Below are 26433 nucleotides of genomic sequence, written 5' to 3' on the forward strand. Positions count from 1 at the left end.
AGGGTGGTGAGTTAATCCTTGCCCTAAACCTAATTCTGATTACTTATCTTCTTCCTCCTCAGTGCTGATGATGAAGTTGTGAAACTATGGGATCTGAGGAAGTTGAGGAACTTCAAGACCATCTCTTTGGACGATAAGTACACAGTTCGAGGACTGACGTTTGATAACAGTGGTCACTACTTGGCTGTAGCTGGACCTGATGTCAGAGTTTATCAGATCAGGTCAGTCAAATGTAGTTTTTAGGGCCGTCTTAGGTCAACCGCTCAGTTTTAGGGAAACTGTTCATAAATATTCGATATTCATCCCTGAAACATTGCATTCTTGACACGAAAATGCAGGTATTATTGTTAATGTCTACACATTTCGAAAGAATAACGTTTAGTCCAAAATTATCATTTACTTGAACCCCTTTCAGCAAACAATGCGATCTTGTCGTGACATGGGACGCTCACACCCAAGATTCCACGGACGTTAGGTTTGGTCCGGACGTAAACTACGTGGCTAGTGTTTCCAACGACCGTACCCTCAAGTTCTACGCAGCTAATTAGATCATTACCAGCTAATTAGCAGAGGATCTGATTAAATTATGATTAGAATCTACGGCTTATTTGTGTCGATCAGCTGATCGGTATATACGCGGGGGGTACCAAGTGCCGGACATCACGTCGACTAAGTGTAGTTTTGGATATTTTTCACTAGACCCACCCACCCCCTTTGCGGTACTAACTGTTTTTTTGGATAATACGTAAGACACCCACCCCTTTTGCCGCCTTTTGCGGTACTAACTGTCGAAAAATCGTGGTACTAACTGTTTTTTGGTATATAGAATAAGATACCCACCCATAAATTGCTTTAAACAGCTCATTAAACATTGGAAATGGGAAAATTATACCCACTATTTAGTAGGGGTTTTGTTTTCAATGTAGTCGAATTAGATAAAAAGTTACACACAAAATTTTAAAATTACAAAAAACCCAAAAAAAAACTCAAAAAAACCTCAAAACCCATTCCCAAAATTGAAATTCGAGGTAAAATGGTTTTTTTTTGGGGTTGGACACCCAAAAAATGAACCCCTTAGTACCATGTACTAACTGTTTTTCTGGAAAATGGGCAGTAGACCCACCAGTTAGTACCATGTACTAACTGTTTTTCTGGAAAATGGGCAGTAGACCCACCAGTTAGTACCATGTACTAACTGTGTTTTTGGGAGAAAAAATGACCCACCCACCAACGTCATGTCCGGTACTAAGTGTATGATCCCCCCCCCCCCCCCCCCCCCCCCCCCCCCCCCCCCCCCGATATACGCAGTTTGGCTGCTAAAAAGAATTTTATTTCTTATTTTTTATTCGTTATTACAGAGCAGATATCTCCTACATTTACATGAGTAATTTATGTAAGGTCTAATCGGTGCTATTCGTACACTTTTTCTTTGATTTTTACTTTAATATTGTTAAGAGATCTGGAGTTATGGTGCAACGAGTGGGCCTAAAAGTAAAGAGCGTTTAGACATTCTTTTTTATTAAATCAATTTTAACATACTGAAATTTAATCTGACCGGTCAAATTATCTTATGTATAAATTCCATAAAATATCATATAATTAGTTTATTTTATGATAAAGTCGAGTATCATTGTGATTATTTCGAAGCATACTGTTCAAAATTCAGACGATGAATAATTTATAAAATGAATTCGAAAATATTCATGTATGAACTATGCTATCTCAATTATCAACCATTCGGCCGGCATCCGCCATGCATATTACACCAAACTGATTTGACACAATCTCTAAATGTAACTCAACCACATACACCTAACCCAAGCTTGTACATCAGGTAAAATGTCAGAAAGACCGAGGCGAGTTCGGGCGGGAGCCAACATGGCCGCCCTGATGATGGAGGAGGACACAATGGACGACTTCTACAAAACGGCTTACGGAGGGTTTGAAGAGCAAGAAACGGACGGGGATTACAGTACCGAGCATGATCAGAGTGATATGGTGGACTCTGATTTTGATGCTAGTGAGAATGAGAATGATGAGCCTGAGTCGGAGGAGACGGAGGAGAAGAAGAAGAGGAAACAGTGGGAGATTAAACCTCCACCTCGACCAAAACAGAGGGAGAAGGGAGATAAGGCAGAGGGGAGTGGAGATAAGAAGGAGAGGAAGACTCAGCCGACTGTTGTGTTACAAGTTTCGAGAAGGACTACAACTACGGTGAAATCAGAGCTATCTAAAGTGAAACGAGAACATGAAGCTAAGAACAGAGCTAAAAGAAAATCAACAAAGAGAGAATGGAAGATGCCTACACAGGAGGAAATAATGGAGGAGTGTCGGCTTACAGAGGAGAAGAATCTCGAACTCCTCCACGCTTTCAGACTGCACGAGGAGCAGAAAAAGAAAACTCGCGCCACAAAACGTCGTAACACAATGGGCGCCTACATCAGATACCACAGCATCGCCGCCCCAATAGTGAAACTAGGCGGTCTCAGCGCCAACTCTCCCCAACAGGGCATCACAGGTTCAGATCACAAAGTTACCGCTCTCCGGTACTGCACCCGCAACTTTGTCACTTTCTCAGACCCCAGGATTGTGCCACACTTCCTTCAGAAACATCACCCTAAAATACAACCCGCAGAGAAACTATACTGTCCTGTAACCAGGCTACCCGCTAAATACATGGACCCTTTAACAGGGACACCTTATGCGACTTGCAAAGCTTTTAAGACTATAAGAGACAGTTTTGCAGTGTACGAGGAGATGCGACAGGGTGAGCATCAGCATCAAGGGAGTTCCTCTGGTGATGGCAGTACGAAGAGGACGCGCAAAAAAGCAACTGAAGACTCATAGCGGGCGTGAGAATTGTTGACTAGGTTGTTTAGTCCGTTTGATAATCCTTCAGTTAGCCGTCTTGTGTATCTTTTGACTGTTCGAAAGTCCGAGTTGTCGGCTAAAGTAGAAAACCAATGATAGCGATATGCTGGTCTACCTTGGTGAGAGTGTAAGAATGTTTGTTGAAGCTACCCTATTTTCTGTTGATAAATTGAACTTTATATTACTTTAACCTTTTATGCATCATTTAATAACTCATGTTTTATTCATTCCTTAAAGTTTATGATTTCTCAGAAATCATAATTTTTCTTTCGGTGGCTGTGTACATAATGTTGTGATAATAATTGCTTTTATTTTCAATTTGATGAATACAATAATCGAATTTGTGTCGCATTCGTCTTACTTTTTGTTTATTCCAAATCGATTTTTAAAGACTGTCTCTGATCCTTAGCTTAAAATGCATATTTTAAAATAATCAAAAACAATACACTCAAATACAAAGTATATCTATAAATACCATTCAATTAAAGTACTACCATTCAGATCGCTAAATGTAAGCGCTAGACCGCACCCCAAAGCACCATGGAGCCGAGTACGGCTACAACAGGGAACCACGCGCTGGCCCTGCGCGTGATGCGGCTCACCAAACCAGCCATTATCCCCTCCTGGCCCCTCCAAGCTGACAAGGATGACTACTGTGGAGAAGAGCTGGTTACACACCGTGACAAGGACATTACCGTCATACCCAACCTGGTTACGTACCCCTACGGAGAGGTCCTCACTGTACCTCAGAACCTTGGCAGCATCTACCTCGGTGAGACGTTCGCTTCGTTTGTAAACGTACAGAATGATAGTCAGCAGACTGTACGGGATGTAGTGCTGAAGACAGATCTGCAGACTTCCTCTCAGAGGATGCCCCTCAGTAACCCCACAGGACAAGCCATGGTGTCGAAACTAGTCCCCGGGGATAATATCAGTGAGGTGATTACCCACGAGGTTAAAGAGTTAGGTGGACAGCTGCTGGTCTGTACTGTCAGTTACATAAATACCTCCGGGGAGAAGCAGATGTTTAGGAAATATTACAAATTCCAGGTCCTGAAACCTCTGGATGTCAGGACCAAGTTCTTTACAACCTCAGATGAGGAGATATTCCTGGAAGCCCAGATAACAAACACGACCCCTCACCCGCTACACATGCAGAAAGTAGTGCTGGCTCCCTCTCCTCTCTACACGGTATCTGATCTCAACTTCCTCGGCACGGGAGACTCTATATTCGCTGACAGTGACTACATTAATCCTGATGATACCTGGCAGTATCTTTACAAACTCTCCCCTAAAATGACTGCTGATGAGAACTCCAATGTTAAAGGGGGTATCTTCGGTTGGTAAGTTAGATATCATGTGGCTCAGCAACTTTGGAGAGAGGGGCCGGCTCCAATCATCCCAATTACAACGGCTAATCCAACAACAGGGCGAGCTAGTCGTCACAGTGCAATCCCTCCCTCACTTTATCGCTGGAGACGAACAATTCCAACTGGTGCTCCGTCTCCGGAACACTTCAGACCGGAAATACAACCTGCACATCACCCTGAATCAGATCAATAACTCAGGGTTGATCTGGGTGGGTGATATTAGGAAGGTGGTGGGGGAGGTGCTGCCTTGTTCTCACATGGACGTGCAGCTTGATATATTGCCTATCAAGTCGGGGGTGTGGGATGTTGGGGAGATCACTATTGAGAATGTTCTGACCAATAAGCGGTTTAGTTATCCTTCTATAGGACAGATTCTTGTTGGACTCAAGTAGGTTTACATCTGTCTTCAGTTCTTCCTCTTTCACTCCTGAAAGTAAGGATTATCCTTTTATCCTTTAAGTCAATTGATGTCAGTTTAGTTTAGATCTATCGTCATTGGGAGCCCACCCAACTGAGATGAACTGTAAACTGACCTGGGTCTTGGAGTTTTTCTGTCCTTTATTAGCGAACTATTGGGATTTTTCTTGCTGTATTCGTGGTTATTAGAATTTCACAGTGCGTTGATGAGTCTTGGGAATTCAGATGTTTTAAGATTTTGATGTTTAGTATATTTTCTGCTATTTTGATTTGTTAAATAATGTGCCGAGCTGAAGTGTATGTTTCAGTTGATTTAATGTTATAACCAGCTTGTAAATTGTTACTATCTTTGTTTTAAGACAAACTATATAATTGTCTTATCTGTATGCTCCAATTTTCTTCGCCTCATTAAACAAATTTCCTTTCGTTACAATTCAATGTTACAATTTTCTTATGATGACATCGAAGTGATTTCCCGATAATTTTAAAAACTAATGTTTATAGAGTTGAACATCATGTGAGGGAATTAAGAGGCTCTCAGAGTAAAGATAACCAAGTCACACATCCAGTCAGTTTATACACTCATCAACCCTGGAGTCTTCAATCGTGGAATCCACCGAGGCCGAGGCCGAGGAGAATACTCCTGCAGGTCAGTGTACTTCGCGGATAATTTTATTAATTACTTCGCAATCATACTGTTACTTACTTTTGTAATTTAATAGTCCAGGAATCCCGTTCTTTAAAGATTGTGCTCAGCTTCCTTTCTGGTTCTGTAATCATTTCTAATCTGCTGTCGACTCTAAAGAGTGTAACAACACCATTGACTAGGTTGGGAGGACGGTGAAGATGCCCGAGATAGAGAGGATGAATCTAAAGCTATAGAGTTCGAGAGAGCTGCTGAGGCTAGACACTCGGAGAAGGTTGCCTCCCGTCAGATGAACCTTGATGCTAAAGGTAAATACAGCTCTTTAACAGAATCAAAACATACCGTATTGGTAATTTTAGTATAATAATGAGGAAAGAGTCGCAATTTCTGGTCAGATCATAGCTTATTTGAAAGAAACACGTACTAGCAAGTTCTTTTGACCTTCGTTATGTTTTTTTACATTAATTTATTAAGCAAAAGTAACATTTAGGTTTTATTTTCAGCGCACCACCCGCCTGATTCCTTCTTCAGAAGTCTAGACAGCTCGGTGAAGAAGAACAGTGTGTTTGTCAAGAAACTCAGCTCGCTTACCGAACAGAGCAGAGACAAGTTGGTATCTGATCTGAACTCGCTTAATCTCACCAAGTATATCGAGGAGGTGGTCAATGCTATCTGCTCAGCTAAGTTGAAGGTTAGTTTTATAATGACGGTTAGATAAATTTGAATTGAGTATTAGATTACAATTCAGATTATTCTGTATTAGCTGAAATTAGAGTATTGTATTATATACCAGCTGTTTTTATTCGGATGTACATTTTTTATAGAATGATCGTATATTCTTCAATTTTGAGGATAATCGCATTCCTTACCATTCTCTCCTCTCTATCAGATGCAAGACATGAACTGTGCCATACACCTCTGCTCGCTTCTCCACAGAAGGTACAGTGACTTCTCTCTACTCCTCCTGAAAACTCTGCAACATGCTCTCAACAACCTCCACAAAGATGATAAGGTAATACTTTAAAGTTTAAATTACCTCAATTTTAAGGTATTACCTAATTTTAATAGGGTATTACAGCGCGATTTTATAATTATTTCCCACGTCTAACCCGCGACTGTCTTGGGAATCTTTCTTATAGAAGTATAGAAATTATTGTAATGGTCGCATTTTAAATAATTTTTAATGTAATAAGCAACGGATATGCTTGGTTGAATTAAGTTCTGTTAAATATAGATAATTAATTAATTAGCTAATTAATTAATTACCCGATTGTGCCAGGTATCAAGAGTTCGTATAGAGCTGCGTTTACTTGGACAAATGTTAGTTCTGGGGATCATCACCGATCAGAAGGAGGGCTTCACTCTTCTTCATAACACACTCTGCAAGATCGTCGAGAACGATAAGGTTCGTTAATGTCAATTAACGGGTAATTTGTTAAATCCTAGTAAATCGTTTTGTAGCCTTGATGTTTAGAATATTAATCGTGGTAGTGTATAACAACATTAAATCTTGTTATAATATAATAAATTATGTTTTATTTTTACCGTACTTTTTTAATTAAACAAAGTAAGTAAGTAAAGTGTTGAGGGCTTAATAAAGGTCTGTTCTAATCTCGGTTCAATGAAACACTTGGTTACATATGCGTTTTTATTAGACTTAATTATAAATATTTTCAGGACAAGTTGGAGTTTTTACCGGCGATGGTGTCCTTTGTTAAACACTGCGGAGTAGACATTCTGGGAGTCCAGTCTACCAAAAACAGGTTGGTTTATGGTCTACGGGAATCTTAAACCACGTGACCCCCCCCCCCCCCCCACGTGACCCTCTTCCACAACTAACGACGTGATAATACCGTGTCCCACTCCACCGATAATCATTTTCACATTCCACTTACACCGATAATCATTTTCACATTCCTTTCTCCTCTCAGGCAGCTGATAGAGCAACATAACATCACAGTTCCTGCCATAAAGATACTGTCAAAAGATAAGCAGCAGATATTTGCTGATCTCCTGAAAGAGTACAGCTCTGCTGTGATATTATCTCTGGTTAGACTCCACAACAAGCTCATGAAGTGCCTCAAGCACAACAAGAAAACTCTGCTAATGAAAGGTGAGACTTTCAACCTAATTCACTGTGATGTTGTTTTTTGGTTTTTCTAGATATTTCACTCGTTATTGTTGATGTTTCAACCATTTTGTGGGATTCGCTGGCTTGAAAAACTAAAACTTGAAGCATTGACTAAAGTTTGATGATATTGGCGTGTCGCCGTGTCTAATACCCTCCACTCTTCAGGTGAAATTTCTGCGGAGAAGATAGAGCTATCAGAGAAGCTAGCTGCTCAGCACAGCAAACTCCTGATGAACGCCACCACACTCGCGGAACTGCTCGACATTATCATACCCGACCTGCCCAACTTGCAAGCACTGGATGACGATGAAATGGACTGTAACTCTCCTGCTAACGCTAACTCTGATGTTAGTGTTGTTGGAATGTCTTGTGATAAATTCTAGATTTTAACTACATTTTTGAGATGTTTGTAAAACTGTTTGTTATGTTGTATATTGCTGCTTCTATCCAAGTTGTTCTAAACCATAATTCAAGTTTAAAAGTTGGAGCTAACTTTCAATATGAATATTTATGATATCTCTATGTATTGGCTGGCTGTAAAATTTAAAGCTTGTTTTATTAAAATTTGTTTTATTTTGTCCTCTTGTAAGACCGATTTTTTCATCAGTTGGGTGACATAAGTTTGTGGGAGGATGAGGACCAGAAAACATTTTACCGAGATATTCTGGACCTGACTGGAATTGTACCTCAAATACTTTACAAAAGTAAGTTTTACAAAAGTAACTTCACAAAAGTACTTCACAAAAGTAAGTTTTCAAACATAGAAATTTTTCTTATAAAGGATTTTTGTAGCTCTATATAATATTAACCCTATAAAGCGCTATAAAACGTTGTTCCCAGAGGATAAAGCGAAGGCTGATCAAAAAGCCAAAGAAGAGGAAGAATCTAAGAAAAAGGAAGAGGAAGAGAAGGATAAGGATAAGGATAAGGATAAGGAAGAAGAGAAGGAGGAAGAAATAACTGAAGAGGTTTTGGAGGAAGAGTTCAAGAAACTGAATATCGAGGAGGAAGATGATGATGGTATGTGGCTTCAGTATAATATTGAATCAGTAGTTGCTTGCCAATTGTCCTTCTTCATTTACCTTATCTGGTGTTATTTCATCATTGCATGGTTTAAGTAATTATCTCAGATGAGGAGGAAGAGGAGATTGTTGTAACGGAGACGACACAAAACGCCAACAACAAAGAGGACCCTGATGGGTTTGGAACCAGCACTATTACTATCAGTAATAAGGCTATGATGGAGAGTTTCATTGCCAAACTCTCCAATATTAGCAACCGTGATCTTGTTAACGAGGTGATTATTGGGCTGTTAAGAATTCTGTACAGTTTTAGGACGAGACATTTTAGGAATGAGAATCCAATGTTAGTGACCTTTTGTATTATCTATTATTGTATCTTAGGTTGCACAAGAGTTCTGTTTGAAGTTGAACACCAAAAGTAACCGAAAGAAGCTAGTGAGGGCACTGTACGGTGTATCAAGAAACAGGTTTTTTAGAATTGACACTTCCACGCTCTTTTGCTAAGGGGTCGTTCACACATTACGTAATCAGCTGAGGAGGGGGGGGGGGGGTTTCCAAATGATTACGTTAATGTAATTTTGACACAATAGCTATGTGTAAAACTGATTACGGAGCGGGGGGGGGGGGGGGGAAAAATGTTCCAAAAAGTGACTGCGTAATATGTGAACGACCCCTAAGAAGAAATATTGTGTTCTACTACCCGCTTGTGAGCTGTTCACAGTGAACAACACAACATATTTCACTCGTCCTAGTCTTTAATTTTAATTCATCAGGTTAGATCTGTTGCCTTTCCACGGCCGCCTAGTCAGAACTCTGTCCCCTATCTTACCTGATATCCCAACGGACTTGTTCACCCTTCTGAAGAAAGAGTTTATCTATCATGTAAGATAATATTGAACAGTTTATCTAACCATATTTCTTTAAAACCCAGTTTTGAGAACATAGACTTAATCTTAACGTGGCACGAGGAAGGCTAAAGGGTCTACTATAGATTTTTGTGGAACGCGCGGTGACGCTGCTATACACAAATGCTCTTTTGTCGATTTTGAAGTTTTCTTTCGCGCCGCGCGCACGTATATTATTTTCACATTTTTTGAGGAATTCAGACAAAGCTTGTTTCAACTTTCAAGTCTGATCAATTCCGCAATTAATTGAATGCCATGTTCCGCAATGTTGTTCATGAAGCACTTTCACTTCGTGTAATGATAGAATTAAAGTAAAAACTAACTGAGTAAACAATTCGTAAATCCCAAATTCTCAGTTAAGGAAGAAAGATCAGAATAACCTTGAGACAAAAGTGAAGAATATCCGATTTATTGGGGAACTCTGCAAATTTGAGATGTGCGAGAATTCGGATGCTCTCTGGTGCCTACGAGTTTTGCTAGGTAACTACCATCGTATTTAGTTCACCCAATTTAATGTGATACATAGTCTACTGAAATTGAGTTCCTTGTTAGGGCCATAGCATTTGATATCATCATGAATCAGATATTAATAACAGTTCATACATCATCATTTATCCTGCTGAATTGATCAGACAGTGAAATTTGATTGATTTGAAACTTTTACAAATAGTACATTATACAATACAGCAAAGAGAATTAAAAATATACGACATTATTATCATGAGGCATTAGTAGGGTAAAAGTTGTAGTCCATATTGTATAAATACTAAAAGCATGGTTAAGTGGTACAAGTTCTGGGGGTATACGTATTACAAGTAATAGTTCTACTCCCAGACTCACTAACACCACCTCCATCTAAACACACAAATGTATCTAAAACACGCAAATTTAGAATTATCAAAATAAATACATAATGTATCCATGACCTGACTCATATTGCGCCAAAAATTGCGCGCGTATCATCACACAGCGATTAAAAGCAAGATTACAGTCGGATATAAAGTTTGCGTAATCCAGTTAAGTATATTAACTGAGGACTGCACCAGGGTCAAATCATGGTGACAGAACGTAAATGTTATTTAATATTATTTAATTTGACCAAAACCCATAATCATGGGTAGAGTGAACCGCTGCCAGTGTCTCTCTTTTCCAAACAAAAGAAAATGATATTAATTTGAGGAACCGTCCGCAAATGCAAATTGATACCGAGAATGAAATCGGTCGCTCGCTTTTCCCATTCAATAAGCTTTATTACAATACGTAAGCCGTGAATGAATGGGAAAAGCGAGCGACCGATTTCATTCTCGGTATCAATTTGCATTTGCGGACGGTTCCTCAAATTAATATCATTTTCTTTTGTTTGGAAAAGAGAGACACTGGCAGCGGTTCACTCTACCCATGATTATGGGTTTTGGTCAAATATCATCTCTTTTTGACTATAATGTCAGGATAATTTACACAGTCGAAACTTAATAAGGAGGTAATTTCAACGATTTCGAAATTTTACCTTTGAAAACGTTTCCTTGTGTTTAGGTAGGCATATCTGTCAATAACAGACTGAATATAGCACTTTTTACTCATTCAAGTTGGCATTAAATTCATATATAATGCCATTTTAATATCGTGGGAAAGCAGAATATATTCGAAATCACGAATGAGCAAAATTCTCACCTTTCGCACGTGCAAACTTTGAGCGGACGTTGCGTGCGCATAAAATATTGAATCACCATAAATTTTTGCATAGTGTTATTTAATATATAGTTTGATAAGCATGAAAAGTTTCAGAAGATTTCAAAAAGAACTTGGATCACAACGGGACTCCAAAGTTGGTAAAAATCGTGAAAATAACAATTTTTAGTGATTTTAGCTATTTTAAATGAATTTGGGCGTGTCCCCACGTGTGCAACTTTTCGATTTTCAACTTTAAAACTAGCCTATAACACAATTTAGACCTTTAGGAAGCAAAATTGAGCTCCACAACCCAAGGGATGGCCCAACACCAGAGAATACTAATTCACAACTTTTGTGTTTTTATAAAATTATTCTTCAAAAAAGCACAAACTTCAATAGCGAATATCTTTATGAAGGAGCAAGGTAGGAAAACTTTCCGGTAGATTTTCAGAATGCTTGAACAATTATCTGAGATGAAAATGTCCTCAGATTTTGAATAAAATTACTCCTTAATGCTTTAAAATCGATTTGAAAAGTTGTTATTTTGTCAAAAATCAAGTTTTAAAAACACTTAAATTGATGACGTCATCAAGTGATGATGATGACGATAAATTATTTTTCGATATAATGTAAACTAAAGTATAAACAATTATCTTTAAAACCTGTGGTTCGAAATGACTGTATCTTTTATACTTTTGAATCTACGGACACTTAAATGTAGGCTACAATTTACTGCAAAAGCGTCTATACATATATACTTATATATATACATATATAGCTTCACGACAATCTGTTGTAAAACAGGGGTTCCAGAAAACCCACTTCCCGATACTCCTGCAACATGAAATTTTTTTTACAGTCGATTTGGACAAGGTCTAGACGCTCTGCAAAGTTTCAGATCTCTAACTCGATTTTAACATGGTTTTTAAGGCACCTGAATATGGCGATTTTGGGTTTTTTACCTAATTTCGTATAACATGCTGGCGCGTATTTTGCGCAAATTTCTTAAAAACCTCCACATAACTATTTCTTATTCCTGTCATCTTTAACATCGAATTAGAATGTTTTGAACTTAAATATACCTGCTGAACTACTTTCGATGAGTCTTAATGCCTGGAAAACAATAAAGGGGATATAATAGTATAGGGGGTACATAGTGTTGTGAATATAAGGGCAACGGTTATGCTTGCCAGCATTGTGATAGATTTCTTTTTATATTATAGTTGTTATATTCAGTATCGTGACCGATCTATCAGTGGCGGGGGCCCACATATAAATATCATTTGCACTCATTAACTTAGTCAGGGTCTGTCAATTTGTCCCAAAAGTGTTTTGCCAGGTTTGCCTTAAAAGTTCCGGCATCACTTATCTCTTTAAGGTCAGTTGGTAGGTCATTCCAGACACTGTGTGTTCTGAAGAAGAAGCTTCTCTTAAAGGAGTGAGCTTTTGCTTCCACAGTACACTTCAGGGAAAGGTGGTCGTGTCTGTTCTGTCGCCTCTGGTTGATATCAGGCATTTGAGATGTATCAACTTCATTATATCTCGAGGGTTGCCTTATGTTTGAACGCAACCTACCCTGTTCACTGGTTGTTATCGGGGTTAAATAAGGTGGGAGCTTCAGAACAGATTGATCATTGTATATCTGATGGAATAATAGTAAGTCTGTGTATTCAAACTTCAGCTCCATTGGCAACATGTCTAGCTCTCTTAATCGAGCCAAGTATTCTAAGTCATTATAGTGATGATCCTGTTCGCCAAGGATCCACTTAACTGCTCTGCGCTGAATGTTTTCAACTTTGTTATTCAAGACAACACTTGTTGGTCTCCAGACAACACTGCAATTTTCGAAAAGGCTCCTAACCAGCGCTAGATAGAATGCCCGTTTTTGTTTACGGTCGTTAATAAACCGTAGAGTTCTTTTCATTAGACCTAGACGAGAACTAGCTTTCGTACAAAGGTTGACTATGTTCTCCTCCCACTTAAGGTCAGTTCTAACAAAGACCCCAAGGTCTTTTTCACTCTGGACGAAGTCTAGTGCCGTTCCATCTAGGGTATAGACAAAGAGCTGGAAGGGGAAAAAACTCAAAATTCCCTTTTCACTCATTTTGCTAGATATAGAGAGCACCTTGCATTTATTTGGGTGAAACTTCATTTTGTTTCTTACTGCCCAGCAATGCAGGGCGTCTATGTCTGCTTGTAGGATCTCATGGTCTCTCCAGCCCGTGATTTTACGCCATATTTTGGTGTCATCAGCGTATAGGGCTATCTTTGTACCTTCACTTACGCATTCTGACATGTCGTTAATAAAGAGTACAAAGAACAGAGGTCCTAAAATGGAGCCTTGGGGAACCCCAGATTCAACATTCTTAAGTTCTGAGTGGGATCCCCCAATTATAACACACTGTTTGCGGTCTTTAAGATAGTTCATAATGAACTTCAACAGTGTACCATTAATTTCAAATTCCGATTTTAATTTCTTTAGGATGACATCATGGTTAACTGAGTCAAAGGCCTTGGCAAAGTCAAAGTATACCACATCAGTTCTGACATTATCGTTGATAGACAGAGAGAGACAGTCTATATACCCGACCATTTGTGTAGTACAAGACCTCTGAGGAAGAAAACCATGTTGGTTGTCATGTATTTTATGCTGGCATTTTGCCAACAGTTCATCTCTCACAATTTTTTCAAAAATTTTCATTACAAGGCTGGTGAGAGAGATTGGCCGATAATTTTCAACTAGAGTTTTGGGGCCTTTCTTATGCACAGGTACTACGTTAGCCAATTTCCACTCAGATGGTATCTGACCTATGTTATATGAGATTTTAAAAAGGCTCGAGAGTGGATATGCAATACTATCTCTACAGTTCTTTAAAATTTTGCCATGGATACCATCTGGACCAGCAGCTTTATTAACATTGACATCTTTTAGAATTTTTCGGATTCTGCTGGTACTGAACTCAATGTCGTTTACTGAGTCATTACTATAATCAATATCAACATCATAATTACTCGCTTCGGAAAACTGTGCAGCAAAATATTCATTGAACATTTCAGCTTGGTCTAAGTGATTGTTTCTAAATCTGCCGTTATAGTTTACTGTTCCTGGTATGCGAGTAGATTTTGATGTCGATTTGACATGTTTCCAGAATTTCTTTGATATAAGAGCTGGATCATCATCATCATTCAAATTTGATATCATTTTTTGGTCGACCAAATTTTGAAAATCTTTTCTACATTGTGAGAACTTTTCATAGTCCTCAGCTAGGCATGATCTTTTAGATTTGACTCGTAGTTTTTCTTTTTTGAGACACAGCTGATAAGTGTCAGAGTCAAACCAGGGTGGCTGATCCTTATCTGATATCGTAATAGTTGGGATTCGGTTGTGTATGTGATGGAACAGGATTTTCTTAAAACGGAACCATCCTGTTTCTGCATCACAGTTAAGGTGATCATCCCATCTAACTGATTTCAGATCATTGTTCAGGCCGATCCAGTCTGCTTTTTTGTAATTTAAGATTTTTCGTTTGGTGACCTTCTTTCTAAACTTCATTTTAGCACTAAAAGTTATTCCAAAGTGATCTGAGGAGCATATCTCATTTTTCCCCAGGACCGCCAAATTTTCAACAACACTTATCATATTACAGAAGAGAAGATCGAGGACCTTCCCTTTATCATGAGTGGGTTGGTTTATCATTTGTGTTAAGCCTAGGTCATTAAACAGATCTATAAAACGGCCACCAAGAAGTGTGGGGGACACACCGTCTGACCAGTTAACTTCAGGTAGATTGAAGTCCCCAACTACAAAGTGGGCCTTAAACTTTCTCCGTCCTACCACATTTCTGAGGTGTTTCTCAATTTCATTAAAATTATTTTCACCAAGGGTGCCAACTCTGTAGCAGGCAGTTATGCAGTAGCATGAGTTGTTTGATTTTAGGCTGACTGAGATCATTTCAGCCCTAGAGCTGACATCAATCTTGTCATTTTCAATACTGATGCCAGTCTTGACTGCAATAAGGACTCCGCCCCCTTCCTTCGAAACTTAATTGGGTTATCAGGATCCGGGGGGTGGGATCTTTTGGATCTATCCTTCCGATATATCTTGTAGATGCTATCAGGGAGGATCTCATTTTCCAGGTGCTCTTTTGAAAGCCAAGTCTCAGTCAGAACAATAACATCAGGCTTGTCTTCATAGATCTTAGATTGGAGCTCTAGTAGTTTACCAGCATCAAGCGGCATGTTTTTAGATGCTAGGCCACTAAAGGGGACAAGCCCTCTCAAATTTTGGTACATTACCTTTAGATGACTGAGGTTATTGTTATCAACTGGACCTGGGTTAAGTATGCTTGTATTACAGATAACAAGCAAAACTAAGTTCAGAATGGTCGTCCAGATGGTGAACATGTTACTTAGGAACTGATGTCCACTACACTTAGCGGAAGAGTAACGTCTGGGACAACCATACTTCACTATCCATAGGGCTATTCCATTTTGTTTCTTTGAATAGATGATCATTAGGACTACAAGATTTGCACTGTTCATAAGGCAGTCCCAGTCATTGGTCAGGTGTAGTCCGATCTTGTACGAGCGATGCATACGAAATGTTTGGTCTGAGTATTCACTTGCTGTTTCAATGGCCCCCGCCAATAACAGACAGATCATATACACATATACAACAATCACTACTCCATAAATCATCTTTAAAATAGCACTTTTCTCTATAGTGGTAATTGAATCTATATTTAATTTAGCATTGCATTTGACTTTGGGAGAGTATAGACCAATCACTGTTCTGTGTTGTAAAAACGTGACTCCCATAAATTAGTTTAAAACTCAAAGTTAAATGGAGACTGGAAAATATGTACTGAATTATACTCTGTTAAAGAAGCAAGAAGTTAATGAATTAAAATATTGTCAATTAATAAATATGGGAACAAATATGAGAGCATTGTTAAGCTATAATGTTCGTTAAAAATGAAAGAGTTCTCTGAATTCTATAAGTTGAACATGTTACAAGATGACTACCTAGGTTGGTTAGCAACGCCAATAAGAACTTTAGCTAACACACTGGTTCCAACAGGATTAAGATGGATACCATCCCTGTTAAACATATTAAAATCTAAAAGCCACATAGTAGGTGTCTTCTTTAGGAAAAAAGAGAAAAAGTCAACAAATCTTATACTTTCTTTCTTACACATCTCACTTAATAGGTCATTAAACTTATGCATATTTCTAATATGTGTAAGATAACTTGCCTTCCTAGGGACAAGTGAAAAGAAATTAATCTTAGCTGCAGGAAATACCTGTTTTGTTAGGATTATAAGGTCATTAATGTCTTCAAATATGCGTTTTATGTCAGAGTCTACAATCAAATTTTCAACATCATTTCCCCCGACTTGAAGGAACACAGTGGAAACATTAGATGTATTAAATTGCTTGGCACACTTTTCAACTTCGTTATAAATGTCACAAGCGTGTGCTCCAGACCGGGAGATAACTTTAAAAATTTTTCCACGCCTGGAAAGTGTTTCAGTTTTCAAGCTCTTGACGAGGGAGCTGCCAAACACAAAGGTATCAGGGTATGTGGCATCTTTGGAGGTGCTGGTTGCAGGGGAGGTTTTCGGTTCTGCAGAGGAGGGGAGGAGGATGGGGGAGGAGGATGGGGGAGGAGAATGGATAGCAGGAGGGGCTTCTTTAGGTGGGAGCAGACGTCGGAAGGTGACACTGTAACGGACTCCCCTTTCTTTCTGTACATCTTTGTCTCCAGCAAGTATTTCATGGTAAAAAGATTGCTGGAAACCAGGCAACATCGTGAATATGCTCCCGGGAGTAAGAGTAAGGTACTTGACGGATTTCTTTTTGTCAAGGGAAATGTTCATTTTCCGAGTTGCACCAATCGAGAGTGTTGATATTGGTGCACCTGAATCGAGGCCTGCTTCATCATCCTTGTGGGGAGGAAGGCAACACAGATATGAGCTGTACTTGTTAACTAACATGGAGTTATACTCTGTTCCTAGTGTTAAGTTAACAGTCTTCAGCAGTTTATCCATGATGGTGTTGGGTTGGATAGAGACTGGTGAGAGGGCAGCAGATCTTCGATTGTATGCGTATCGTTGGCTGCCGTACAGGAAGGTATCTGGGCTTAAATTTGTTCCAGACCTGCTGTAATTGATATTCTTGACGTGGCCAAGGACTTCCTCAACCAGAGGCTCACTAAGGGGGTCATGTCGAAGATTATAGTGAAGGAGCAGCGGAGATGGAGAAGGTGGGGAAGAGGATGATGGACTCGATGATTCCTGTATTTTGGGTACTGGAGAGGGTGCAGAATCAAGTAGCGTGTTGGTATATTGGAGAAGGTTCTCCAATGTATTCTGCACCTTTCTAAGTTCTTCGTTAGCGAGATTTCCCAGTTGGGGAACTATAAGGTCTTTCAGTTTATCAAGTTCCAAAACAATGAATGATTTATAAAAGTTAAGGACGGGAAACGTGATCTCCGTCTTCTCCGACGACAAGACAGATCATAAACACAGCTTAAATCAAATGATTTAGTTTGACTGACAAAATCTTTCTTTACAAATGCCACCATTTTTCTGTATGTTATAGACTACTTTATTTACTTACTGTTTGATTTGTTAGAAACAGATCGCACATGGCAGACAATACAACATCGGTTCCTTTCAACTTCGGTGTGAAGTATTTCAACTCAAAGTACCAGTCGAACATTGAGGTCCTCTTGAGAGATGGTGAGAAGATCAAAGTCAATTCCGTAATTCTGTCTATTAACAGCCCCTATCTTGAAGAAATAATCGAGAAGCAAAAGTTAAAAATCATAGAAATGGATGGGTTCGATCCGATCGTGTGTCGAGGATTTTTGAGGAGTTTATACACAGTTGACTTATCAATGCTAGACAGGGGCTCCTTTAGACAAGTCAGCAGAATGTCATACACGTTTCAAGTAACTTGGATGAAACTAAAGTGCTTCGAGTACTTCAACTGTTTGATGAATGCGGTCCCCAACATCGGCAATAATGGCATTCCTACAGAGGACGACAGATTCCTGCTGGAGGAGGCCATCGCAGCCAAACCGTTTGATGAAGACAAACAATACTTGAACGCTCTAGTTCAATGGAAATCCAGTAATTTATGCAATAATGATGTTTCCTGTATGGGGAATGTGCTAGAAGACTTGGGAAGCCTACATGTGGATCAACTTGACTTCTTTATTCGTGTTGCTAATAAATGCGAACGAGTCTTGCCGGGGTCGAAGCAGAGCCGCCGGTGCAGGAATCTCACAATCAAAGAAATCAAAAAAGAGTGTTCAACCGTCATTGTAGAAAAATTAACCGCACATCTTATGAAAATAGAGAAATTGGATACCAAAACAAGATACGTATTAGAAAATCTGGACTTTGGTGGTATTACTTCCAAGTTTAAAGCGAACCGTAACTATCCAGGGCGACAAGACATCGTACGGGTATCGTATCAATCGTATCCTCTCGTGGGCCGTCCAGGCTTCTCTTCTAAAATAAAAGACAATTTTAAAATAGCTGCGACCACGATGTTTCAAAGCATAATGAACCTCAAAGAGATTTCCAACGACGATATGAAGATGACGCTTAAACGTTTCATGAGTTTGGGAAACTAATCATAAACTGCACTGATAGCGTTCTGTAATTGTGGAAATCTGTTAAACAATAAAAATATTGATAATTTAATTCAGTTTACTACTATTTAGTTGAAAATTGTCCTGTTTACTCATGATTTGAACAACACTCTAAGGAAATTGTGCTATATGCAGTTTACAGAGCATAATCAATGATGAATACGTTATATTAATGCACATATGTTTTACTTTGATCTCACGACGAATTTGGACACCTTGAATATAAAATGTTATTCTGAACACATTATAATATTCCATATTCCGGCTCAGATGTTTAATTAACTTAGCCCAAATATGGGGGATCATTTATTCCGTTAATTTGCGATATTTCGTCATTGACCCGAAAAGTTCGAACATAATATCATATGGTTTAATTGGTGGCACCATACTAAGAAAGAAGGAATCATGTTTTAAGATCACAAATCGTTGGTATTATATTGTTTTTGGAAATTATAAGGATGCCTCATTTCAGAGCAGTTCACACATCACAACATTGAGATAGCCTGCAGTCTGGTGGAATGTTGCGGAAGATACCTCTTCAGATCTCCGGAAACTCATCTGAAAACTAACCATCTTCTTGTAAGAAACTGCCGTCCTTCTGAAGAATCAGTATATGTATCAATATTAAATAACAGCTACACGTGAAAGTAACTGAAATTTCCACAATTTATAAACAGATAACTCAAATCTAACCTCGCACCTCTCCAAGGACCAAATGATGCGGAAGAAAGCTGTTCACAACTTGGATACAAGGCAGATTACTATGGTTGAGAATGCGTACTATTATTGTAACCCACCTGATCGTGTGGCTTATGTTAAGGTACTGGAAGCTAGCTTAATGAATATTGAATCAAGATTAACAATTAGTTACTAGTTAGTGTTGTTCTCAGTTGTTGTTATTATGTATGTTCTTATGTAACGGAGCTCTTGATTAGATGAGATTTGTGCCATGAAAGATGATCATAATAAGAGTAAAACTCAGTGAAATTAAAGTTGTTCCTTTTCAGAAAGTTAGACCTCCACTTCACGAGTACATAAGGAAACTTTTGATCAAAGACCTCAACAAGAATAACATCGAGAAAATACTCCGACAGTTCAGAAAACTCCCTTGGCAAGACGATGAAGTAAGTACCCAGTCTGACATTAAATCTTACAAACATGAAGGGGAAATTTCTTATATATTGTTGGAATTTCCCAAACATAAAATACGTCCCTGGCTGCACCTGGCACCACCCCACACTTCACATACCATTCACATACCAGGCTAACATAACGTCTACCGTAGAATTACCACGGGGTACGTCTGGTATTAACCTGGTATTAACCTGGTATTAACCTGGTATTAACCACGGGGTACGTCTGGTATTCCTTGTCTTCCGTTTCACCCCGTCTGGTAGCTTTACTCTGACCCCGTTCCGCGTCTATCTTGTGAATTATTCTATTTAGTAAAGTCTGGAGGGTCTACTGTGGCAGTCTACCCGGTCCGTTTTTATACTGTAGACCTTTTTAACATTAGCCTTGCTGATTCCTTGTCTGATCACTGGTGTTTAATTCCTTTTACGATTCCGTCGTCCGTTTTAATGAGATTCTGGGGTTTAGTCGTAGCCGATGGTGGTGAATTAATTATATATTACATGGAATTCTATATGACATGGAATCGTGGTTAAATCGGCCTATAAACTGGGGTGGTAACTGTGAAGCAAAGATTTGGAGTGGAGTTGCTCTTCTTACTTCGGCTGCTCAGTTTACTGTTTAGCATTAATATGTCGACAGAATTTCCATGTACACACCCGCAGTAATTGTCGTATGTTGTATTATATGATGATAGATTTGAAATATATGTAGTTACGACAAACTTGTTGTCTCACTGCATCGTTTACTCTTGGTCTTAGATAATATGCTATTTCTGCGCTAGAGTATTGAAGTAATTCGATTTAGAATTTTAATTAAACTCGAACTTAAAATGGCCATATACAATGTATACATGTACTGACATTAATTATAATATCTATTAAAATAACTAAAATATAACCGTTATGCCTCATCGGCTCACCCAACAGCAAAATTTATCATTTTTTGTGTCCGATCGTTTTGCTCTAAGACTCCCAAGACTTAGTGTTTTATCAGATAATCAATGATTATCTGAATTAATCATTCGTTCAACTGTGCACAGACAAACAGTCATTCTAAACGTACAATATATATTTTGGAAATTAGGCAGTACAGCATATTCAAAGTAGCAAATAAACTTAAGCAAATAAACAAAAAATAACAATCTCAAACAATTTAAAAGTAAATATCCCAATTTCTTAGTGCTTTCAGCTGTCACTACTCACTACATAAGGCTTTGTCAGGCTTAGAAACATAAGTACGATCTTCCAACTCCATCTGGACAACACTGTTGTCATTTCTCCTTATTGAGCTGATCCAAGAAACTGCGTCACGTTTGAGTATTACGATCTTCCCCGACACCCAGTCGAATATCGGCTTGCAATGTATTAAGGGGTTCATGAACGAATTGATCGGGACAACAATTCCAATCAAAGTGTCTGTATCCAAGAATGGAATGGACCAGTCGAAGAAGCTGCCAATGATTGCAACATTAACAGGGATCCAACATAACAGCTGGGACCCGATCACCAGGGAGATCTTCAGAGATAGAAAGAAAACCTGACCATTAGACTCATTCTTCGCTCTGTTGGTTGGTCGTGTTTGTGCTCGAGACTTTATAAACTGATGAGAGATCAGAATGTAGCATGTCATGATGATTAGCAAATACAGGCAGCTTTCTACTATGTAGAAAATTTTGTAGCCCAGCATAACTCGTTCGTTTGTGAATAAGTCAGGGTAGCACATGGAAGATTTTCCGTAAAACCCAATGGATGTAATCCTGTCTGGAGCAAACAGTACGCCGTTGGACGTCATACTGCTCAGTTCCTCTAAAAGTTTCTTGGTGGACATGGAGGAAGTTACATTGAAAGAAATGCGCTTGTAAGCAGTCACCACCCTCGCTAAATCTAATTTCTTACCTCTATTAATGAGAGGGTTCCTAGCAAACAAATGTTCATGAATGAATATGTCAGCCCAGTCTGAAAACACGGTCGTTGCTGCAAAAAACGGTGCAAAAGCTCTGGCAATATTGACACAGTTAACCAAGGGAAAGACCGCCATGAACCCGGACATGGTGATCTCCCTGCCGGACATTCCATTAAGACAGGTAAAACACCGGCAGACACTCATTGCTACAGCTACCTGTAGTGCACCTTGACTAGCTGCAAAGAGGATTGTCCCCGCAAATCTGCAGACTACGGAGGATCTCCAGTACACATCGAATAGACAGTACTTCCCATCGTAGACAAAGTTGGCTCCTACAACTGTCGCTAGGTAGATGGCGATCAATAGGTCATATCCACCAAGCACTATGCACTGAATCTTGTCAACCTTGAATGCCGCCTTTGCAGAAGAGTCATATGTAGTCAGATGATAGTAGATTGCATAATTATTGAGGACCAGTATGCAAGCCATCTGAATTGCAACCACGTAAGGAAGCACTCTGCCACTTATCAAATTATCTTGGGAGGAGAGGAAGGAGGAAGTGGTACAGTTGTTGCATTCATCAGAGGAATCCGAGCAATCTGAAACTGAGTTACATGTCATGTTTATTGGAATGGGCTTGTTGTCTGACTTGCAGTAGAACGTGTCTGGACAGTCCTGCTCATCAATACCGTTCTCACAGTGCTGAATACCGTCACAGAATACCATCTTTCTCCGTCCGTCATTGTGGATCACACTTTGGATGTTATCTTTCGACTGGATTTTGCACTTGTATGTTGGGTAGTTAATTCCTGTGTGATGCAAAATTATTCTTTTGCAGTGAGAGCTGATCAATGTTTTATTCATTATGCATTGCTTAACTTTTCTGGGATCTAATGATATCACTCCAACACCATGACCATCTGCATCTTCCCAAGCTTTTAAATCATCGTAGAACTTCTCTGCGGCATAGACATAGTTTGCCTCTAAGCAGTTCGGCTGTACGAAGCATTGTGCTTGTGACTGATTGAAACTTTGCACCTTTTTGCAAGTTAGAAAATCTTGACAAACACACTCGTCACTGTAGTCCTTACAATTTGCCCTTCCATCGCAGACCTGGTCCAAAGATATGCAACCATCACCGTCAGCGCAAAGGAAAGTCTCATATCCACAGTTACACTCATCAGTGAGGCAGGATGAGTAGTTGTTGCACACCTGGCTTTCTGAGAGTACGCAACCCGATCTCGGTAACCCCGAGAAATTAAAGGTACCGTAGTAGCAAAGTTTGTATCCTGAAAAGGATTCCCCCTCCCTTGCCTTCTTAAATTCATCAATATCAGAGAATCTGTAGACTTTGTATTTATCCCGTACCGGCATTATGGAGCTTATTTCCCCGAAGACATAGTCGTTACAGATTGTGTGCTCGAATTTCTTTTCAGCTAGTGAGGGTGTCGTTAGTAGGAAGTGGGTCGATTGTGTGATTCTTTCCCAAGCCGTGAGGTTGAGTATTGAGAGGTAGTTTCGAGGTAGTTGAAGTATCTCGGGTGCTTCATTACCAAGCTCAGAACTCAGAGTGAAAGTCAGCAGCCCTACCAGAACGAGTAGCCTCATATTATCGTACCTTGAATATGACTAGTAAGAATAATGCTACAAAATAATATAAAGCTAAATGGAGTATTGATCTTGATTAACAGTGCATTTGTAAGGTGGAGTAATACGTAGGAAGGATACAAGTTGCAGTTGTAATTCAAGTTTTAGGACAGACTACGGATAAATTTGCGGCCAAGACGTGTATTTAGGGCCATGAATAGAGTTTACTAGGCTTTTGCGGCTGCGTGGACCGAGACAAAATGACCACTCCCAGTAGCTTATTGGTAGCACCTTGGTCTATAATTTAGTCATTGTAAAATTTATTGTCTGGACATTTATGTCCTTCTTGCATTTATGTCCTTCTTGCATTGATTCATATTATGTTATTGTTTTCTTTAAGGATCAGCCTTTTTTTAGCACCTGCATGGTCATCAAACATTCTATTTCCAGAGATCAAATAGAGAAACTGTTTAAATTATCCCGACCTATGTACTCTTAAGGGGGGGGGGGGGGGGCGGGTTCACCCTAATTTTTTGTGAAACTTGGTTTCGAGACCAACAAACTAGGACCAATGACCGAACTTTTGAGGGGGTCCCGGACCCCAGCCGCCAAACGGTGCCTGCGGGGCAGCCACGCCCATATTTGGTCCAAATTAGGCCCAATTTAGCCAAATACCCTGAACATGCCCAAACCCCAGATTTTAGGTGCTCTTTTTGTAGCTAGTGGTCCCCTGAACTCGTACATGAATTTTCATCAAGATTGGACAAAAAATGACTGAGTTATGAGCCAAAAACCATAGTTTGGCCTTTAAAAAATTTGGCGGCCAAATTCCAAAATTTGCAATGTATTTTTCAGAATTTGGCCTAACTCAAAATTCCAATACAAAACTTAAGGTCGAAATGCGATTCTACGTTGATTTTGAAAATTTCATGTTTAAAAATATTGAAACCCTATTGAGTTCTATTGTTTTGAGCGAAATCAGTTTCGCAAATATCGCGAACTGAGATATGGGCGATTTTATTCATTTTTTGCGATTATTTGAACACAGAATCCACAGTTAGGTAGATACTGAGCTGATAATCATAGAGAATGTGTAGTATAGGCTTACCTTCCATATAAAGTTGGTTTCATTCAAAAATATTGATATTTGACCAATTTATGGGCCAAAATCGATCAAATTTGGTGCGTATGCCCAAATATGGTCATATGGTTTTTGGCTCATAACTCAGTCATTTTTTGTCCAATTTTGATGAAAATTCATATACAAGTTTAGGGGACCACTAGCTACAAGAAGAATCTGGGTTTTGGGCATGTTCAGGGTATTTGGCTAAATTGGGCCTAATTTGGACCAAATATGGGCGTGGCTGCCCCGCGGGCACCGTTTGGCGGCTGGGGTCCGGGACCCCCTCAAAAGTTCGGTCATTGGTCCTAGTTTGTTGGTCAACTGCTATCTCGAAACCAAGTTTCACAAAAAAATCAGGGTGAACCCCCCCTTAACCCACTAAAAAAGGGTAAATTGATATTAGTAAATAATAAGGTCTAAAACCATGAACAAGTTATAATTTTACAAGAAATAATTGTGTGCTCTTTTGAGACAGCCGGTTACTTAGCTACGAGATGCCGCCGAAAACAGTTAACATCGGCATTAGCGGAACACGAATACTTATACTATAGCTTAGCCAATAAGAATTGACCAAAATATACTCTACCATCCGATTGGGTACTCAGATATAAAATAATAAAGCCACAAGAAAAGACTGAACTATATGCTCCAGGGAGCGCTGATTGCAGACATTGAAATAAATACTTCGAAGCTCGCTATTCGAGTCTCGAATCAAGGACAATACAGACTATCATACATAGATTTTAATTGGTGGATGAAGCGAGTCGTCACGTCTGGTATCTACTCACCAGTCACCCCTGCTTTCTTATTCAAATGAGGGGTGGTCAAAATTGTCAATATTTAGTTGGATATCGCTACAAGTCGCGACAAGCATTCACAAAATATCATTGAAATCAGTACTTCGAAGTCCGCTTCGCAAACCTTGATCATTGAGCTTTATTCAGATTCGTTGAATCGCTGGGCCATACAAAACTGTTCTGTTTTAATTGATGGGTGAAGGGAGTTCTCGCTAGATGGCGATTAATCACTCCACACTCGATAATCACATGACTCACTTAAACACGTTTACTTGTTACCCCGCAGTGACTATTCAAACCACAAACCTCTACTCTGAACCCAACCCTTACTCTAGAACCCAATCTCTAACTGAAGCATATGCTGAAACCCTTGCCCTAACGAGAAATTAGACCAACTTCCTTATATGATCATGTCACAGGTTTCTGATGGAGAAGAGAATATGTTGACTACTGCTCAGATATCGTCACATCAGTATTGATTTCAGACCTGTATTATTGCAATTTTCTCTCTACAATATTCTACTCCTGATGTATTATAGTTACACATAGTTATACACATAGTTACACATAGTTACACTGTAGCTAAATAGAGGCGGAACTTCTACGGTAACACATTCCGAACGTATATTAATATGCAAAATATTTACCAAAACCTATAATACGAGATATTAAATTTACGACGAATGTAAATCAACATACGTCATATTGAGGCATTTTTTTCTCCCTTTTGAATCAATCAAGCTAGATGATTTGTTTTAAATACTGAGATCAAACTATCAATTTACAGGCTACCGTCAAACATGTTGCAAGGCGTCATCTTCAGTGACATAAGCTTCATATTGTAGATAGATTACCTCAAGTTGAATATAATTCTTCTTAACTTTGGAGATTGAAAAATAAAAATAACGTATCATTTTTTAAATGGCTCACTTCATTGAATAAAGGCCAAAGAGCGGAGCAAAATACATCATTTTACAACCGAAGACGGTATGATTTCCGTACTGTAGTGCGACACGAACGCTAGTGCGACACGTACCCTAGTGCGACACGTACCCTAGTGCGACACGTACCCTAGTGCGACACGTACCCTAGTGCGACACGTACCCTACAGTACGTTTACCAGACGGTATACACAATATGTATTTTGAAAGCTCCTCCCAATAGAACCTATTATATATGTTTCAGTAACACCCC

At 39.2% G+C, this 26433-nt stretch overlaps 4 protein-coding genes across 4 annotated transcripts in view; all 4 read left to right on the top strand.

The window, feature by feature from the left end:
- Positions 1–1220, top strand: part of LOC134819683 (pre-mRNA-processing factor 19-like) — a 33002-nt gene extending 31782 nt beyond the window's left edge. The window contains exons 10-11 of the mRNA XM_063829766.1: positions 63–221; positions 416–1220. Coding sequence (XP_063685836.1) covers positions 63–221; positions 416–548 — 292 coding nt within the window. The 3' untranslated portion in view covers positions 549–1220. The remainder of the gene's footprint in view (positions 1–62; positions 222–415) is intronic.
- Positions 1221–1838: 618 nt separating this feature from the next.
- On the top strand, positions 1839–3373 carry LOC134819686 (vacuolar protein sorting-associated protein 72 homolog). Its single transcript, XM_063829769.1, has one exon. The coding sequence runs from the start codon at positions 1840–1842 to the stop codon at positions 2845–2847; it is 1008 nt and encodes a 335-aa protein (XP_063685839.1). The 5' UTR covers position 1839; the 3' UTR covers positions 2848–3373.
- Positions 3374–3411: 38 nt separating this feature from the next.
- On the top strand, positions 3412–4633 carry LOC134819684 (trafficking protein particle complex subunit 13-like). Its single transcript, XM_063829767.1, is given in 2 exon segments — positions 3412–4188; positions 4190–4633. Coding segments are annotated over 2 exon segments (1221 nt in total).
- A 528-nt stretch (positions 4634–5161) lies between these two features.
- The window catches only part of LOC134819682 (regulator of nonsense transcripts 2-like), a 93244-nt gene continuing 71972 nt past the window's right edge, over positions 5162–26433 (top strand). The window contains exons 1-17 of the mRNA XM_063829765.1: positions 5162–5307; positions 5487–5612; positions 5808–5995; positions 6194–6316; positions 6584–6709; positions 6982–7067; positions 7236–7417; positions 7601–7782; positions 8043–8139; positions 8276–8455; positions 8566–8732; positions 8839–8924; positions 9231–9339; positions 9719–9842; positions 19169–19275; positions 19406–19516; positions 19704–19820. Coding sequence (XP_063685835.1) covers positions 5594–5612; positions 5808–5995; positions 6194–6316; positions 6584–6709; positions 6982–7067; positions 7236–7417; positions 7601–7782; positions 8043–8139; positions 8276–8455; positions 8566–8732; positions 8839–8924; positions 9231–9339; positions 9719–9842; positions 19169–19275; positions 19406–19516; positions 19704–19820 — 2004 coding nt within the window. The 5' untranslated portion in view covers positions 5162–5307; positions 5487–5593. The remainder of the gene's footprint in view (positions 5308–5486; positions 5613–5807; positions 5996–6193; positions 6317–6583; positions 6710–6981; positions 7068–7235; positions 7418–7600; positions 7783–8042; positions 8140–8275; positions 8456–8565; positions 8733–8838; positions 8925–9230; positions 9340–9718; positions 9843–19168; positions 19276–19405; positions 19517–19703; positions 19821–26433) is intronic.

This window comes from Bolinopsis microptera, chromosome 8, assembly GCF_026151205.1.
Source record: "Bolinopsis microptera isolate Bmic1 chromosome 8, MBARI_Bmic_1.0, whole genome shotgun sequence".
Lineage (NCBI taxonomy): Eukaryota > Metazoa > Ctenophora > Tentaculata > Lobata > Bolinopsidae > Bolinopsis > Bolinopsis microptera.

Coding starts and splice junctions, on each gene's coding strand:
- LOC134819686 (XM_063829769.1), top strand. CDS start 1,840: ATGTCAGAAAGACCGAGGCGAGTTCGGGCGGGAGCCAACATGGCCGCC.